The sequence below is a fragment of the Lepidochelys kempii genome, chromosome 1, assembly GCF_965140285.1.
Source record: "Lepidochelys kempii isolate rLepKem1 chromosome 1, rLepKem1.hap1, whole genome shotgun sequence".
NCBI classification, from domain to species: Eukaryota; Metazoa; Chordata; order Testudines; family Cheloniidae; genus Lepidochelys; species Lepidochelys kempii.
Genome location: NC_136380.1, coordinates 269,319,333 through 269,339,104, shown reverse-complemented (window position 1 = coordinate 269,339,104; position 19,772 = coordinate 269,319,333). Strand labels below are relative to the sequence as shown.

Genomic DNA, 19,772 nt, shown 5'->3' with positions numbered 1-19,772 from the left:
ATCCAGTTCTAGGGTGGAACATGGTAGCAGTTTCACAGTGCACAGTGACATTATTTAGGTTGAACAGGAAGCATATACTAACATATCCTCTTGAAACTGCAAGGTATGTCGGAAGGGGATGGGAAGGCAGTAGGCAGATACAATACAGTTAACCAAATTGGGCTTTGGTCAGAACTAGCTAACTTTCTTTCACATCTTTCATAACGGGGTACAAAATCTTTATCACATGTGCTCAGGTGTGGGCTTTTATGTCTTCTTTGAAAGATGGCACATCCATCCAAAAGTACAATCTGTCCCTTCACATCATGCTGGGGTGTGAGTTTAGTAATCACTCAGAATAAAGAATGGCCTTCCAGCTACATTACTGTCCTGTTTTTTTCAGGCATACTTTTTTGATGCTGTATGCTTTATTTATTCTTTTCTGTGGTGGGTGTACAGTAGACTGCAAACTGTAAGTTACCAAATGTACGATATGAGGAAAAAACAAAGAGGCTTTACAAAATTCTGGTCACACTAATGTAGCTAATGCATAAAAAGTTTTGTATACTATTTAAGTAGCTCATATACTGATAAAACCCATAAGGGGGCAGTACAGTATAACTATTCACTATATTAGACATTACATCATAGTGTTAATGCAAAAGTGTCAATTAAAAACAGGATGGTGGCTTTTTGCAGTGGAATCCTTAATTCTTGCTAAAAAAAAAAAAACCCAAACAAACCTAATGAACCCAACTCACTTCACAACAGGCTGCCATGTAGAGAGAATCAAAGCTCAAGCCCCACATTTAGGCTCTGATCCTGCAAACCCCTATTCATGTCCATGAAGAAGTTCTTAAGTTACCAGGAATGGTTAGGCAACCTCTCTCCTCAAAAGAGCAAACCAACTTTTGAAAAAATTGAAACCATTTGAAAAAATTACCACAGTAACAAAATGAGCTACTGGAGGTAAACTACCTGCATTACATCAGATACGTTTGTTCTGAATTTTCATACAAAACTCCTTAAATTTGTAATGATTTTTTGGTGACTAGACATGACTGTCAAGGTTGGAACATAATACGCCTGCCAGGTGTTTTATCTCTGTTTTTGCTGGGTAATTTAACACAAGGACAAAGCATGCTGTAACTGCCTTGACATTTATTTAACTTTGGAATTCAGCTAAAACAGATGCCAGTTTCTTTTCCCAGATAGCTACTGCTTTATGGCACCTTGTGGAATCACACAATAGCAGTAGCTTTATTAATTGTCATATTATCTATGCTCCCACAACCCAAATCAGTGCAACTGGCACTGCTGTGATCACTGCACGAATACTGTGTCTTGTTTTGGTGTACACATTTAAAGAAGGATGTTGAAAAATTGGAGAGGGTTCAGAGAAGAGCCCTGAGAATGCTTAAAGGATTAAAAATCATGCCTTACAGCAATAGACTCAAGGAGCTCAATCTATTTAGCTTAACAAAGAGAAGGTTAAGGGGTGATTTGATTACTTGGTATGTATCTGAATGGAAAACAAATAGTTAATAATGAGCTCTTCAGTCTAGCAGAGAAAGGTATAACATGATCCAATGGCTGGAAGTGGAAGCTAGACAAATGCAGACTGGAAATAAGATTACATTTTTAACAATGAGAGTAATTTACAATTGGAACAACTTACCAAGGGTCATGGTGGAGTCTCTATCACTGACCATTTTAAAATCAAAATTCGATGTTTTTCTAAAAGATCTGTTCTAGGAATTATTTTGGGGAAGTTCTATGGCTTGTGTTATAGGAGGTCAAACTAGATGATCACAATAGTCCCTTCTGGGCTTGGAATCTATGTGGCTAGTTTCTCAACAAAATGGGATCACTCGTGTGTGTTGGCAGGATCAGCAGGGCCTTAGTCCCTTGCTTTTGTGAAAGTAGTGCAGCAAAGGTAACATGCTCAGCCCCTCTCATCAGGAAAGGAATCTCTGCCTTACAAAGCCAGCTTTCCTGCTGATTCATGGCAAGGAGCATATCTCCTCCGAATCCCTTCCTCTTGTGCTGAGAGGTCTGATGCATGCTAAAGGTAGAAACTGCCACCTTCTTCTACTAGAAGAAAAATTAGTGCACCAGGGACCCTATGGCAGTTTAGAACAAGTCGGAGCTTTGGGACTTGAAGGATGCTTCCAGCTGCAAAGAAAAATCTGCTGTTATTTGGAAAAGCCAAACTTTGTTTTTATGTGTGATGTTTTGAACATGGTTGACATGCCCTAATTTTAAATGAGCTGTTGATGTCCAAGAATAGATATCCAGCACCATGCAGCTGGGGAGTAGCCATATCTCCACTTTGTTGTTTTTGTAATAGATCAACTAAAAGCAACTCCTAGTCCTGAAACATTTAAATGTGTCCTTGTTTCAACAGATACATCTGGTGTACTGACAGAAAAGAAAAACCTTTTAGCTACTTGTATTTTTATTGTAATATTCATACAAAATGTCAACTATGATATTCCAATATACCACAGTATAAATATTTAACTCATGATTGAACTTCCCTAACATAAAACAAAAGCATTTTTATTATATAACAAAACAAGTGTAGACCAGTTTCTGCACCAAAAGTAGAAAAAATAATTCCAGAAACGCTTAGAACATAAAAATATAATTGGGGCCTTTTATGAGATCAGTGTTGTATTCAAATTTCTGAGGGTTTTTGTATATTAAACAGTTTCTTTTATGTTTTTTGAAAAACTTGTGTGTGATATCACATTAAATGAACTGTTTTTCTGACCTGTGGTAAACCCAGCTTTGAAATATAGTAACATCCAAAGAAGGAGCATTTGGCAAGATGTTTGCTCCCCTGAGAACTCCAACTCATACTATCTCACTGGCACTATCTCTTTAAAAAAAAGTAACAGGAAAAACAGGAAGAAAAAATTGCCCAATCCATTTGTTTCCATTGGAACATAGCTGTACAAATATAGTACCTCCAGATAACAAATAATAGGCTACTGAGGACCAACCAGACACTCCCATGTACAATAGGGCAAAAAGTTGAACTATAGTGGATTGTTAGTGACTATAACCTGATGGTGTTCCTCTGTCATATTATCACTATAACACATGGGTTAGGGTCTGGCTCCCTACTCCCATTGACCTCATTCCCTGGTTGTTTCTCTCTATTATTCTAGGACAAGACTGCCCATCAAGTCATACGTTTTTGTCCATTTAATAAAAGTAAAAACATCTCAGTTTGCTAAACCCAATAACCACTGGTTGAGATTAGACACCATACGAGTCCTTCATATCCCATGCTCAGAGGTGCATTAAGGTTTCCGGGGGCCCTGGGCCAGAGCAAGTGGGGGGCAAAAATGGAACATGATGATGAGCCCACACTATCCAGCTGGAGCGCACCACTCCCTTCTCCTAATAGCACATGCACGCTCCGCAGGTGCTGACTTTCCAAAGTGCTGGGGGGGGGGGAGAGGGGGTGCATGCATGAGTGAGAGAGAGAGATGTGCATTGCCCCTTTAAGTACGCTGACTGCACTTTAAGTACGTTGCCCTTTTAAGCATAAGTCAGTTCAGACAGGAAGCAACAGCTTCCAGCAAGCTCCCTCGGTTCTGTCCCTGAGCCCTGTCCCCCTCCTCTGCTTTATGGAGAGGGGGTACGGAGCGGGGTGGGGGGGCAGGAGGAGGGGGACATCCTGATATCAGCATCCCTTTCAACCCCCCCTCCTCCCCCAACTCCCAGCAAGCCGGAAGCTCCAGGGAGCAGCTCCAAGGCAAAGGACAGGACAGGAGCAGCACATGACAGTCGGGGGAGGGATAGCTGAACTGCTGCTGGGCAGCTGCTGAGTCACAGGACCTGACAGGGGATTTAGGGGAGCTGATGAGGGGGGAGGGCTCCTGGCCCCCCCTGATTCTAATCTCCACGAGGAGGGGCTGCTCTTCCAGAGAATCCTGCAGGCAGTGGACAAAGCAGGCAACTGCCAAACAACGTTATAAGGGAGCACTGCACAACTTTAAACGAGCTAGTTCCCTCATAGATCAGCGAGGTAACAACGAAACAACAACGTTAACTGGGACAATGTTAAGTGAGGAGTTACTGTATTGAACATTCACTTTACCTTTGCCTTCTTTCTTTCATCTTAATTTTCTCAATTGCTTCAATATTTTCTTTTGGAACTGACTCCAACAATTCACACAGTTCTTCAATTCGATTCTCTATTCTCCTCAACATCTGAATGGAGCTAATGCTTGATGCGTCTACTTCTCCAACACTAACTCTGTACACTTCTGCTACCTTTTTAGTAAGTGAATGTAGCATTTTGTCCTTAGATTAAACACAAACAAATCTGTAAGAGCCTATAAAATATTGCATGAGTGATATTTGAATATAATAGCATTTCTGTAAATTCCTTAAAGCAACAGACAATATACACGTGTATTTACTATCAATGTGACAGTCACATGTAATCACATCAATAGGAGGACGATGTTTGTGTTATGTGAATGGTGAAAAAACAGAAGCAGTTTAACCTTATGAAAAACAACAAATATGCAGCCATGGAATTCAAGGAAATTCCACCTTAGCGTTTTGGTGATAAATACCTCAGTCTATTCTTTCCTGAGCTACGGCCCTAATTCAGCAAAGTACTTACGTACATGCATACATGTGTGTCAATGGGACTTTTCACATGCTTATAGCTGGGCATGTGTTTAAGTCCCTGGCTGAACTGTGGCCCCTAAGGGGCAGCCCAGGGATCACCTGCAGCAGCTACAGTAAGGTAAACTATAATTTATCCTGTTTACACAAGGATTTTATAATTTGTTATCTATCAGGTAAAATCTACCTCATTACAAACACCTGTCTTTTTTTCTGGTGTAGACATGGCCTTGGACCCAAGAAGTGGGTTTCTTTCACAAGAGATAAGCAGTGACAGCGTCATAGTGGAATACCAGCTCTGCTACAGTTAAGGTTCAGACCAGCTTTCTGTTTAAAGGCAGACTCTAAAATCCGCAGTTACTCAGATTGCCCTGAAATATGATGTGCCTTATGGGGGGGCATGGGTTAGTGATGCAAATTTAGGGTCACTGGACCAAGGGCTTCCTGAGACATAGTGCCCACCTCCCTCCCCCCACAAAAAAAAACACAACAGCTTTTCTTAAGGTTGACATATTTTACCAACATTTTTTGTTTTTTTGCCCAGTCTGAGAGATTAAACCATGGCTCTGAGCCTGGCCAAAATGATCTCAATCACCCGACATTTATGTCAACTGGTGCATGGCATCCACTAACCTTTGTTAGCAAAATTGAAAACAGTAGTGTCAAGATAGTTAAGTTTCAAGTTAGGCGCATGCCTAATGCGCGGGAACTAAATGGATTACTTGGAGCATGCATGAACATAATAACCAACAGGGTTTCTAGCGTGTCTGTTTTCACTGCAGGTGGGTCCCTCAATGGGATCTACAGCACCCACTGAACCTGACTTCCAGCCAGTATCAGTCTGAGCCCAACCTCGGGCATTCTAAGAAAGAATTTAGCACCGTGCCTTCAGATGTAGCTTTGTTGTGTGTGTGTCAGGGCTGAATCCTCACTCTGTCACTCTGAGTGCAGGAAGTGGGGACCCACAAGGATTTTAAAAATTAATAGTTGCCACTCCAGGCTTGTATTAAACTCCCAAGGTTACGGCTTTTCTCTGACCTTGGCTTGGTAAACGCTGCCACCACCACCCAAATGAAAAAAAAAACCCTCTGAACCCAGGAAGGAGCACTTGGGAATTCCTCCCTGTGGGGTACCCTCAAGCTCTTTCACGCCCCCTCCAGGGAAGAGCTGAGAAAGAAAACAAAGGAAATTAGCTGTGGCTATCAACTAATCAACCAACATGCACAAACCTCTTAGGACACCAAAAATCCAATCCCGTTCTTAAAAAAGGTAAATTTTATTAAAAACAAAAAAGGGAAAAATACATCTGGAACTTAGGCTTTTTGCTAGATCTTAAAAGAAACAATTACAAAAATTAAGCACCCAAAACAGCTTTCTTGGGGGTTCAGCTTAAAGGTTAGAATCATAGACTATCAGGGTTGGAAGGGACCTCAGGAGGTCATCTAGTCCAACTCCCTGCTCAAAGCAGGACCTAATCCCCAACTAAATCATCCCAGCCAGGGCTTTTTCAAGCCTGACCTTAAAAACCTCTAAGGAAGGAGATTCCACCACCTCCCTATGTAACCCATTCCAGTGCTTCACCACCCTCCTAGTGAAAAAGTTTTTCCTAATATCCAACCTAAACGTCCCCCACTGCAACTTGAGACCATTACTCCTTGTTCTATCATCTGGTACCCCTAGATCCATCCTCTCTGGAACCCCCTTTCAGGTAGTTGAAGGCTACTATCAAATCCCCCCTCATTCTTCTCTTTTGCAGACTAAATAATCCCAGTTCCCTCAGCCTCTCCTCAGAAGTCATGTGGTCCAGCCAGGGCCGTCCCTAGCTATTCTGGGGTCCTACGCAGCCCCCCCAGAGGGGGTGGGGGCAGGCCTCCAGTGGTGGGGGGCTGGCTTGGGGGATGGGGGAACCCCCCCCCCAGCACTCACCGGCGGCATAGCTGGGGCCAGTCTGCACTTCTCACCGCCAGTGAGTGCAGGCCTGGCCCTGCTGCAGTCCTCAGGGGAGTGGAGGCGGGGCTGGGGCAGAGCAGGGGTGGGAAGAGGCAGGGCTCGGGCAGAGCAGGGGCTGGAGCAGCATGCAGCTGTGTAGGGTACCTTTCCTGGTGCCCTACTCAACTGTGTACTTTGCATATGGGTGAGGACGGCCTTGGCTCCAGCCCCCTAATAATTTTTGTTGCCCTCCACTGGACTCCTTCCAGTTTTTCCACATCCTTCATGTAGTGTGGGGCCCAAAACTGGACACAGTACTCCAGATGAGGCCTCACCAATGCCAAGTAGAGGGGAATGATCCCTCTATCTGCTGGCAATGCTCCTACTTATACAGCCCAAAATGCCGTTAGCCTTCTTGGCAACAAGGGCACACTGTTGACTCATATCCAACTTCTCATCCACTGTAACCCTTAGGTCCTTTTCTGCAGAACTGCTGCCTAGCCACTCAGTCCCTAGTCTGTAGCCGTGCATGGGATTCTTTCTTCCTAAGTGCAGGACTCTGCACTTGTCCTTGTTGAACCTCATCAGATTTCTTTTGGCCCAATCCTCTAATTTGTCTAGGGCCCTCTGTATCCTATCCCTACCCTCCAGCATATCTACCTCTCCTCCCAGTTTAGTGTCATCTGCAAACTTGCTGAGGGTGCAGTCCACGCCATCCTCCAGATCATTAATGACAATATTGAACAAAAGCATCTGGAGTTAGCACAAAGGAGATCCACAAGCCAAGATGAGAAATAAACCTGATTGCGTCTAGCTAAACATTATGATCTACTTACACATTTGGAGTTCAGATAAGTAGTTCTATACATGATCTGATGATTTATGATCACACCTGGCTTAAGCTGCTTACAGCATTGCTGCTCTGTCCCTCCAGCCCAGAGAGAACAGACAAAGGGAATGTTTCTTTCCCAAATTTAAAAGTTCAAGCCCTCCCATTGTCTCTTTCCGTCAGGTGCCCATTCCTTTTCTTTTACCTGTAGGCTTGTTAACACTTTACAGGTAAAGCAAGCAGAGAACAGATGCCAAGAGGGATTTTACAGCTAACTGGCTGGCTGGCTGTTCTTAAAGGGGGGCTACCCCCCCTTCATTTATTACAGTGTGTGTTATTTTGGGACAATGTAATGAAATATGAGAACGCTTGCTAGGAGGGAAGTAATATTGCGGGGTGGAAGAGTGGCAGGGAGAGGTGTCCGGAGTTGCAGCAAGGGAAAGGAGAGGATTTTGGGGATAGAGGGGCCTCAGGTGAGGGAAGGTGGTGGGTTTAGGGATAGCTACAATCCACCAGCTGGGTGACCTTGGGCCAGTCACTTCACCTTTCTGTTCCTCAGTTTCCTAGCTGTAAAATGGGGAAAATGATACAAAGTTCTTTGAGATCTACTGATTCAAAAATACTATGTAATGGCTACCTCTTTTTGTTATTACCAAAGCGCAACAGCGTATCAACTGCAAAGCTACGCAAGAACTACAACTGCCTAAATCCCCACTAACTCCTACAACAAATCTTTCTTCCTTCCTTTCTGTTAATAAAAAACCTAGGAAATTCACGGACAAAACTTTGTGAAAACACAGAGTGAAGACTTCCTGGTGATATCTCATGCTCTTTGTCAGAGTTGCTGGGTGGTCGGCTGAGGCAGGAGCAGATGCAGGCTGGAGCAGGGGCTGCTCAGGTGGAAACCCTTATGCACATGATGCCAACACTGTACTTTCACTTACCCATCATCAAACCATCCTAACTACTGACAAGCCCCCTGGCAAGAAGATCCCTGTGTCCCACTAATGACACAACCTACACAACACAGTGCTGAAATGAGGCATGTTGGATCTCTCAAATGTACAGATGCACCTTTTTTCTTTGATCACACACATGCGGGCCAGGTAGAAGGGATCACCGTCCCAGCGGCATACCCTCCAGATTTCAGTTTATCACAATCACAGCTCTTCCAAGCTGCTCCAGCTAATCTCTCCAAAATTCAATACAGCTAACACAGGGAATGCAGCGGGAGTGCAGGCAGTTAATTCCTCGCGTCTATTACCAGCTTCAGGGAGGCAGAGTTAAGGTCACATGGGCCTGTAATTTAACACTTCATTTACTGGTTTTCAGAAGTTTGAATTTTGCTTGTTGAATTCAACTTTCTGGAAGAGTATGATATATCACCAGACCTCTTTAACTCTGTATTAACTAAGTTTTTTGTCAATGAACTTGCATTATTATTATTTTCCAAACACACATTTATTTAAATATGTTCAAGTCCTGAAAATAAGGCTGTGAACAGAATGGATTTTGGAAGCCAGGTATCACAATTCAGGTTTGCACAGAGAATAAAGCAAAGGTTTACGTTACTGTTACTGAATCTTCTTGATCTCTGCATATCTTCCTCTAGCACAGCCTGTGTGATATTTTTCTTGCAGACTCAGACCCCAGGCCCAGAGACTATGGCTCGCTCACATTTATATGAAGTAATTGCACACTTGCATAACATGCATGTTACATTTATCTATCTTTGTGCTCAAACACTTGAAATACATAGTCTAAGGGAAAAAAATATAACCTCATATTATCCCTTTCCCCTCGCACAACGTTACCTAGTCAGATTTACTGTACCATAGCTAGAAAGAAGAATTTACTGACTTCTACATCAGCAACTTGAATAGCTGCAGATGGTAAATGAAGTAATAATAATAATAATAAAGTATTAGACACTGCACAATTGATGCTGTTATCTGAACAGGAACAGATTAGAAGAGAGGGGAGGAACCACATGGAATACTTTACACTACTATTTATTTCAAGGCATGAGAAAATCCCCATTCCAGCAGCTTTTTCCTCTATGATAAGAATAAGATTTTTTTTAAAGCTGTAATTGTAAAATTTGTTCTCTTGATATAAAACATGTTTTACAGAAGAGTTACCTGGATTTCTGGATTAAACTCTCCAAAAGAAAACATTTTAGCTCTTAGTGCCAGATCTGTGAGTTTTTCCTCTTCACTGATGCAGGAAACTTTAAGAATTTCTTTATGTCCTATAACAACACTTAATTTTTCATTTCTGTGGGTAAAAAGAGATCTGTGTCATAGTAATATATTCTGTGGATTCATTTGGTTGTGCAGTAAGCATCACTCAGCAGTTTAAAATGTTCTTTTTAGACAACCGCTAAAATCTTAGAAACTGGCTATTTTAGGCAAAGGTAGACTTCAGAGCTTCAAAGTCTAAACAGTAAATCAGTTTATCCCTTAAAGGGGGAAAGAAAATGACAGGAATTTTTTTTTCATATAAGGTAACAATTTCAAAAGCATTCTAGGCAGCTAGAACAAATCTTGGGATTATTTAGACTTCACTACAGTGACTGTCATTATCAAGTTTCAGAGTAGCAGCCGTGTTAGTCTGTATCTGTAAAAAGTAAAGGAGTACTTGTGGCACCTTAGAGACTAACAAATTTATTTGAGCATAAGCTTTCGTGAGCTACAGCTCACGCATAAGCCTTTGTGAGCTACAGCTCACTTGAAGTGAGCTGTAGCTCACGAAAGCTTATGCTCAAATAAATTTGTTAGTCTCTAAGGTGCCACAAGTCCTCCTTTTCTTTTTGTCATTATCAATTGATACTATAATAAATAAGCATCATGCACTATAGAAGTTAGGCAATTAAATAGAGAAAATGAACAAAAAATTGATTTTAAAAACTTTGAAATTAATTAAAAAATAAAACACAAATAAGCTGTGCATTTGTGAAAGGATATTATTAGACAAAAGGCCATAAGGCATCTGTGAAGTAATATCTGCAGCTCATAACGTAGCTTTACTCCCAAAGTGCATACAAAATAATATATTGGGGTCACTTCACCTTGCTGGGGGTTGGAACACAACAGCTATTTAACAGCACTCGGACACATTACACAACCCTGTGGGGCAGGAAGTGAAGAAGAATCTCTTATCCAGCTCAAAATGGAAATGTAAGTAAAGTAAATTTAATTACCCACGTTGAAATTTAGCAAAAGTGCCATAACCACCACATTGTCCAAAGTGGATCTTGATTGCAAAAGGGATTGGGGCAGCCCTGTGTCCTTCTGCTCCCCCTGTAGGTTGTGGAGTATCCCCAGAGGCACTTGAATGGGGGAGGGAGGAGGAGGAGGAGGAGAAGAGCCTCCTTGTGCCATTCTGTAGGAATATAGGCCCTCATTAGATCTGAGTGAACTATGGTTTTAAATTGAGTTGGGACATTAGCATGCACAATAGGCCCAAAGCATGTGACCAAAGAGAATGAGATCATGAAAAAAGAAGAGTTGTTGTGTTAAACTTGTAGTGAAACTTCAAAATACCTGTGTTACCTTATTTAAGGTTTGGGATGAAGTAATGGAAATAAACCATGGTTAACTGGGTACCAGGTGCATTAAATAATTGGTTACATAAGAAACTGCTTCATCCGGCCTTAGCTAAAGTCTGAGAATTGGCAATGACATCACTTGTTTGTTAAAGGAGGTATACAAAAAATAAACTCTGAAAGGGTTAATTGCTAATCCCTGCCTGACCATGTTGGAGCTGGCCAATATGTGTCTAAGCAGCCTTGGGTATAGTCCATTTGTAAGTATCTTGATCAAACGCTTGTAAGTGTTCTGTTAGAGCTTGGACGTAGTATACTGCTTATTAGTTAGGCTTTTTAGGCATGTTTAGAGCAATTGTATAAATACCATTTGGCCTTTGTATTTCATAAAGGATTTATGGTTAAATGAACGTCACGGTAATAATCCCAGCGCCTTCTCCTCCACTCTGTCACACGAGGGCCAGGGACTATATGGTCCTTACTAATTACAAATAGGACATACACAACATGGAGGATATTTGTCTCCCCAGTCTACCTATTTGCAACCCAAAAATGCCAAGCTTGTGTAGTAAAACTGGTATTTTCTGTTATGTATCTACCTTATTCAGAAATTGTGCTCCTTCAAAATACCTTATGAGCCATACTTAAAGCATGACTATGTTGAAAATGTCTCTGCTTTGCTGTTCAAGGAATAGGTCAGGTAATTTAAATATCCAGCAGTGAAGAGGTACCAACTAGCTTTACATATTGCTCTCTCTAGTTCAATAACTTACAGTTTTGCCTTTATAGTTTTTGCCATCTGCTCAATTTCATCCATAGTTTCATCTAAGTCTTGGTTATTTTGGATCAATGCAAGATTTTGTTCCTCTAGCTCTGTGAAGATCTGAAGTAACTGTTTTGGGTCTGTGAAATATATTTCTGGCACCTAAGATAGAGGAAAGAAAGATACATAACATTTACTGGAAGAAGAGCTACACCTATGTTAGGTAACTTCAGTTTTGCTGCAAATAATTTTTTCTAAAATTTAAAACAACAGAAAAATGTATAGGGGGAATCTTAAGGAGCTGATTAAGAAAGGTCTGTGGCTGATTTGAGTTGTTGTAGTGATGCAAAGCTGCTGAAGCAGAGCTGAGAACCTGGCCAATGGGTTGAACATGTGCAACCAAGTACACAATCTGGCCCAGAATTTCTGCAATTTTTGCATAAGAAAAATCAAGTCATTAAAAGAAAAAAAAAATCTCATTTTCCAGAGGACACATGTTCAATCGAGAAGCCTAGTTTAATTACCATATCAGTGTCCAGGTCTTTCAAGGAATCTTCATGAATTGCACAATCACTTTCGCTTTCCCACCTGATATAAAAGGGAAGGAGAAAAGGAGTCAGTTCCTGGTTTCTAAGCCTAAAATCCCAATCCTACAAGAGCTTTCTGATTTCAGTGTGTGGAAAGGGAACTCCCATCATTGCAAAAGATGTTTTCAGCTCTTTGAAGACTTAGGCCTTAGTCTTCTCCACATATGCATACAGTGGAGAGAAGGGAGGAACTGAAGCTTTAACCAACAGGATTAAATTTGATTTTATAAAGGAACTCTCACACCCATTCCTGCAAAGGAACTCTTTCAATGCACTGTCCTGTACTTATAGATTCTCCAGGATTCTATTGAACCTACAAGAATATTTTCTGCCCTTTTCAATAATAGCTGCTTTATAAGTGCTTCACAAAGTTGTGTGTTATATACAGGTATTAATGACTGTGTAGACAAACCAAGCAATCATTGTGAGCTCAATATAGCTCAATAGCCCACACGTTGCTTTGGATATATCTATTTTTTAAATTGTGACAGCCTTCAGCAGGTTCCAGCACATAATCAAGGGCAGAAATATGGCAGAATGGATGGGCAAAACAGACACGTCTATCTGCAAAGAAAAACAACATTAACTAAAAGAGGATGAAAAAGGACAGTTAACTATACGATGCTAAATTACAGTTCTCAATTCCCTCCTACTCTGCTCCCTTGTTTCTCCCAGTCCTCTTGTCTTTCTACTCCACTGCTCTGTAACCAGTGCTGCACCTCCAGTGGGAGCCCCACAGCCAAGCCTAACTGTGAGCCTTCAGCCACAAGACAGTTAATTTAGCTGTCCCATCGCAGGCACCTTCACCTGATACTGGTCTGGCTCCAGATGTTCACTGACAAAATTTTCATTCAGTCATCATACTTCTCCTGGTGTGAATAATCACAACAAATTCTTGGGCCTTCATCCTCAAGTCACCTTAATACTAAGTTGTTGATTTAAAGTTGCTAGCACCAATGATTGTTAAATCCTTCTATCTACCAGATGTCAATGCTCAGAACAGAGGCTGACCTGGGGGCGGAGGAACACATAAATGTGGATCCTTCTAGCTGGCTTTGGCCATTGGTACCACTATCAAATCACTACCACTATGGAGGTGGGAGAATTATTGATAAACTTCCTTACTGTGGTATATAATTGCATTTCTTATTTTATTTGCTCTCTTACTTGATATATTTTCTTCTTATTGTACACAGGAAGATGGAGAAAGCAAACTGAGAATGGAGAAAGCAAAGTTTGTCTGATACTATTACCTTGGTGATGTCTTTTTTTTATCAGTCAAGATGGATTTGCACTCACTTAACATTTTCACTTCTTCATTCAAGTCTGCTTTTGTGAGCTTTCTAGAAGACCTGCGTTCATTTTCTTCAAAATGTGAACCAATAAAAGGATAAATTTGAAAGTAAATACGTATCCAAATTATATTATTATTCATCTATAGGAAGATGAACTTACACATTAAGGGGTATATTCTTATCTTGCTCCTTGGAATGTTACCAGCAGTGGTCTCCATATGTTAAGGAGGTGTATTTTACCAGTTCGTCTATAACTATCATACAGTTTCTTTGTAAATATATATTAGATAAATACAAATATAAAGCAGTCGTAAGATGTAAGGTAGACATTGATCCCACCCATGTAAATTGCCCGCTACACTGACCTCATAACTCCACCTTTGCAAGCAGCATCGCCGTTAGGTGGAGGTAGTCAGGGTGACAGTGTCTGTGTAGACACTGTTACTTTGCCTGTTTTGGCTGTCAGCCCCACGCAGGGCTCAAAGCTGGAGCCACCCCCACACACCCTGGGGCTGACAGTCTGAGCTGTCAGTCCCACTTGAGGCTCACAGCTGCCCCCCCTCCCGGGGCAGGGGTGGGGGATCCAGCTGTCAGTGCCCCACACAGTTAAGTTGGTGGAAGTACTCCTGGTGAAGATGCACACCACTGACAAAGGAGGCATAGTGTGGACAGGAACCACCGCAGTAATTACTGTGATGGCTGTATGTCAACCTCACTTAAGTCAACTTAATTTTGTAGTGTGCACTCACGTCTCCGGCTGCTTCATCTATGCACCCTCTGCCCCTGCTCCTCACAGAGACAATCCTACCAAGGGGAACGAACCCTCCATGACTGTGTGAATTTTACCATCAGTGAACAGGAATACCTTCACCACCCTACTGCATAGACCTCATACCTTTGTTACCATGCACTGCTGTTCTCTGGTGACAACTCTCACTTACAGCTGATGTTTTCCTATTGTATCCAGCACTTTTCTCAAAGGAACTGAAGCGCCTGTCTGTATTTGATACATAGAGTCTATCTAAAAATATAAAGAGAACTATAACTGAAGAGCTTTCCTAAAAGAAATGTGTCTTGACTGACAACAACAACAAAGTTACTGCTCTGATTTACTGTAAAAGCAAGTGGAAAATATAATGGGATCTAAATAAAGAATAACATAAAGGAACTTTTTATCTGAGGTACAGCTAAACCAAGAAAGCTTTTCCAACTGCAACTGAGAAAAACAAATGGTAATATGGGAACAGGCCTTTAACAGTAAGGTCTTGTCTGCACAAGAAACTTGCGCTAGTTAAGCTAAAATCAGTTTTTAATTTGATTTAGCTTAACTGCAAACTCCTCTGTAGACATGTCTTATATGGATTTAAACCTGATTTAGCGGATTCCTTACCAGATTAAGCTAAATCAATGCAAGACAGGTTTAAATTAATTTGAATATCCACACAGAGGTTTGCACTGTTTCAACTAAATCAATTTAAAAATACACCTTTAATTAAACTTTTAATAAAAACAACGCCTAAGTGAGGAATCTAGAAAAAAATAAACATTGCTAGCCTAAACATCAAGCTTCAAAAGACACAACCCACTAACGAGGGCTTATGTGAGCCACATTATTTACCCCGAATTCCAAACCTACATGTTAAAAAAACCATGAGTCAAGACTCCAAAATCATGAGAGTGGCTTTAAAATCATGACTTTTTAAAAAAAAAAAGTAATAAATTTGGGGTTCTCTTCATTTGTCTTCTGGTTTCTAAGTCGTAAAGGTGTACTTGCTTCATTTTTTAAAGCTTTTCTCTGTAACCAAAAGGGCTAGAAGCTTACTTTTTCAAAAACTGAAAGCTGAGCTCTCATACAATCTGTGGATTCCAGAAGCTGGGGTTTCATGAAAAAAACCCCACCGAAATTGTGAGACTTGTGGTAAAATAATGAGAGTTTGCAACACTGAAATGAAATCAGCATCTGATCACTTCATTTTTTAAAGTTCTGACTTGTGTGTGCTTAAATTTTCAGCCTTAACCACATTTATATAGATTGTACTTTATATTTTCAGACACATACTTGGCTTTAAAAAAATAGAACAGTGGCGTGGTTGGCGTGAAACTGAAGAAATTATCTTCTCTTTGCGTACACTTTCTTTTTCTTGGTGTGGAGTGAAAGTACACGTAATCATTTCTCTCTGCATGCACTCTCTTTCTCTCTGTTTGTCTATTCTTGCTTTCAACTTTTTTGTTCTCTGTTCTTCTTGCCATTCTTTAGGAGAAAGTTTCATCAAAAAATCTTCATAATATAAACTCTCCATGAGAAGGAATTCGGCATTTGCAATTTCACTACAAAAATACGTTACAGTATACAGTTAATATACAAGCAGATATACAAAAAAATTTTGAAGTTTAAATTATATCAACTTAAAATGACATTATCTTAGTCACACATTAGACTGGCATTTTTCAAAATGTGGGTTACTGAGAAACCCTCACATCTGGGTCAGGAGGTGACTTCAAAGTTCCTCCTCAGCATATGGGCTCAAACTTATTATAGATACTATGGTGCAGAGCTAAAAAGGTGTGTTGAACTATTAAGATGACAGCCTTTCAATGAAACACTAAACACAAGTTCTTTCTGCTGATCTCTAAGGAAAGTGAATGAGAAATTTCTTACCTGATCATTTTCTTTCTGCTAGCCATCTCCTTCCTCATTTATCCCTAATGGGTTAATGTCCCCCAACTCCAAGGAATTTGGAGTGGTCCAGTCTTGTTGCTGGATACTGCAGGACTAAGCACCACCCTTCAGCTCAGGCCACCAAGCCATCAGAACAGTTCTTCCAAAGCAAAAGAAACACTCCAGCAACTGATTTATTAGTATTTAGAGAACTACCTGATATATTAATTAACCCCAATAAAATTATAAAAGGGGTAAAAACTAGGGTTATGTCATAGTAGGGATCTACTACAGACCACCTAACCAGGAAGAAGAGATGGATGTGGCTTTTTAAAAACAACTAATAAAATCATCCAAAGCACAGGACTTGGTGGTGATGGGGGACTTCAACTACTCAGACATCTGTTGGGAAAATAACACAGCAGGGCACAGATTATCCAATAAATTCTTGGAATATATTGGAGACAATTTTTTATTTCAGAAGGTGAAGACAGCTATCAGGGGAGAGGATGTTCTAGATTTGATATTGACAAATAGGGAGGAATTGGTGGAGAATTTGAAAGTGGAAGGCAGCTTGGGTGAAAGTGATCATGAAATGATAAGAGTTCATGATTCTAAGCAATGATAGGAGGGAGAACAGCAAAATAAAGACAATGGATTCCAAGAAGGCAGACTTTAGCAAACTCAGGGAGTTGGTAGGTAAGATCCCATGAGAAGCAAGTCTAAGGGGAAAAACAATAGTTGGCAGCTTTTTAAAGAGACATTATTAAGGGCACAAGAGCAAACTATCTCACTGTGTAGGAAAGATAGGAAGTATGGCAAGAGATTGCCCTGGCTTAACCAGGAGACCTTCAATGATCTAAAAATCAAAAAAGAGTCCTACAAAAAGTGGAAACTAGGACAAAGGATGAATATAAACAAATAACACAAGTATTCAGGGACAAAATTAGAAAGGCCAAGGCACAAAACAAGATCAAACTAGCTAGAGACATAAAGGGTAACAAGAAAACATTTTACAAATATATGAGAAGCAAGAGGAAGACAAAGGACAGGGTAGGTCCGTTACTCAATGAGGGGGAAAAAATAATATCAGAAAATGTGGAAATGGCAGAGGTGCTTAATAACTTATTTGTTTCGGTTTTCACCAAGAAGGTTGGTGGTGATTGGACACTAACGTAGTGAATGCCAATGAAAATGAGGTAGGCTCAGAGGAGGCTAAAATAGGGAGAAAACAAGTTAAAAATTACTTGGACAAATTAGAGTTCTTCAAGTCACCAGGGACTGATGAAGTGACTCCTAGAATACTCAAGGAGCTGACAGAGCAGATATCTGAGCCATTAGCAATTATTTTTGAAAAGTCATGGAAGAAAGGAGAGATTCCAGAAGACTGGAAAAAGGGCAAAAATCTAGTGCCAACCTATAAAAAAGGAAATACGGACAACCTGGGGAATTACAGACCAGTCAGCTTAACTTCTGTACCCGGAAAGATAATGGAACAAATAAATAATCAATTTGCAAACATCTAAAAGATAATAAGGTGATAAGTAACAGTCAGCATGGATTTGTCAAAAACAAATCATGTCAAACCAACCTGATAGCTTTCTTTGACAGGATAACAAGCCTTATGGAAAGGGGGGAAGTGGTAGAGGTGGTATATCTTGACTTTAGTAAAGCTTTTGATACTGTCTTGCATGACCTTATCATGCAAGTTTCCTAAACAAACTAGGAAAATGCAACCTAGATGGAGCTACTATAAGGTGGGTGCAAAACTGGTTGGAAAACTGTCCCAGAGAGTAGTTATCAGTGGTTCAGAATCATACTGAAAGGGCATAACAAGTAGGGTCCTGCAGGGATCAGTTTTGGGTCCAGTTCTATTCAATATCTTTGTCAATGATTTACATAATGGCATACAGAGTACACTTGTAAAGTTTGAGGACGATACCAAGGTGGGAGGGGGTTGCAAGTGCTTTGGAGGATAGGATTAAAATTCAAAATGATCTGGACAAATTGGAGAAATGGTCTGAAGTAAACTGGATGAAATTCAATAAGGACAAATGCAAAGTACCCTATTTAGGAAGGAACAATCAGTTGCACACATACAAAATGGGAAATGACTGCCTAGGAAGGAGTACTGCAGAAAGGGATCTGTTCAGTTTGGCCAATGTACATGGCAGAGGGGCATTGCTGGCACATGATGGCATATATCACAAACCAGACAGTCTCTACGTAAAAGAATAAATGGACACAAATCTGACATCAGGAATCATAACATTCAAAAAACAGTAGGAGAACACTTAAACCTCTCTGGTCACTCAGTAACAGACTTAAGGGTGGCAATTTTGCAACAGAAAAGCTTCAAAACCAGACTCCAATGAGAAACTGCTGAACTAGAATTAATTTGCAAACTAGATACCATTAACTTGGGCTTGAATAGAGACTGGGAGTGGCTGGGTCATTACACAAATTGAATCTATTTCCCCATGTTAAGTATCCTCACACCTTCTTGTCAACTGTCTGAAATGGGCCATCTTGATTATCACTACAAATGTTTTTTTCTCCTGTTGCTAATAACTCGTCTTAATTAATTAGCCTCTTAGAGTTGGTATGGCAACTTCCACCTTTTCATGCTCTCTGTATTCTGAAAGGATCGGGCCAGATGGCTATAGGAGAGTAACAGAAGGCAGATATATTAGCCCCAGGCTAAGTAGGTCCCTTTTCCCTGGGTAAGGTAACAGGGAAGGTTGCAGAACAATCAGGAACCTTCTGGAGACAATTAAGACAGGCTGATTAGAACACCTGCAGCCGATCAAGAAGCTGCTAGAATCAATTAAGGCAGGCTAATCAGGGCACCTGGGTTTTAAAAAAGAGCTCACTTCAGTTTGTGGTGTACGTGTGAGGAGCTGGGAGCAAGAGGCACTAGGAGCTGAGAGTGAGAACGCAGACTGTTGGAGGACTGAGGTGTACAAGCATTATCAGACACCAGGAGGAAGGTCCTATGGTGAGGATAAAGAAGAGGTTGGGAGGAGGCCATGGGGAAGTAGCCCAGGGAGTTGTAGCTGTTGCACAGCTGTTCTGGGAGGCACTCTAGACAGCTGCATTCCACAGGGCCCTGGGCTGGAACCCGGAGTAGAGGGCGGGCCTGCGTTCCCCCCAAATCCTCTCAACTGGTCAGACACAGGAGAAGTCGACTGGGACTGTGGGTTCAGAAAAATGGCCAAGCTGAGGGCTGCCATGAAGCTCCAAGGCGAGCAAATCCGCCAATAAGCGCAAGACCCATCAAGGTAGAGCAGGAACTTTGTCACAGTATGTATATGTATCTTCTTACTATATGTTCCATTCTACGCATCTGATGAAGTGGGCTGTAGCCCACGAAAGCTTATGCTCATATAAAATTGTTAGTCTCTAAGGAGCCACAAGTACTCCTGTTCTTTTTGCAGATACAGACTAACACAGCTGCTACTCTGAAACCTATCAGGATAAGAAATTTCTCATTCTCTTGCAAAGCTTCTCTCCTAATTCATCAACAATGGG

General features: G+C 41.0%; 1 protein-coding gene across 7 annotated transcripts in view; it reads right to left on the bottom strand.

Moving 5' to 3' along the window:
* Positions 1 to 19,772, bottom strand: part of CCDC38 (coiled-coil domain containing 38) — a 40,920-nt gene that overhangs the window by 5,746 nt on the left and 15,402 nt on the right. For 6 of the 7 annotated variants that reach the window (XM_073327488.2, XM_073327484.2, XM_073327487.2 and 3 more), the window contains 7 exons: positions 15,642 to 15,910; positions 14,478 to 14,603; positions 13,541 to 13,652; positions 12,225 to 12,288; positions 11,711 to 11,862; positions 9,532 to 9,667; positions 4,094 to 4,299 (listed from right to left, as the gene is read on the bottom strand). In XM_073327488.2, coding sequence (XP_073183589.1) covers positions 4,094 to 4,299; positions 9,532 to 9,667; positions 11,711 to 11,862; positions 12,225 to 12,288; positions 13,541 to 13,652; positions 14,478 to 14,603; positions 15,642 to 15,910 — 1,065 coding nt within the window. The remainder of the gene's footprint in view (positions 1 to 4,093; positions 4,300 to 9,531; positions 9,668 to 11,710; positions 11,863 to 12,224; positions 12,289 to 13,540; positions 13,653 to 14,477; positions 14,604 to 15,641; positions 15,911 to 19,772) is intronic. The other variant, XM_078851108.1, reaches the window with a different exon arrangement.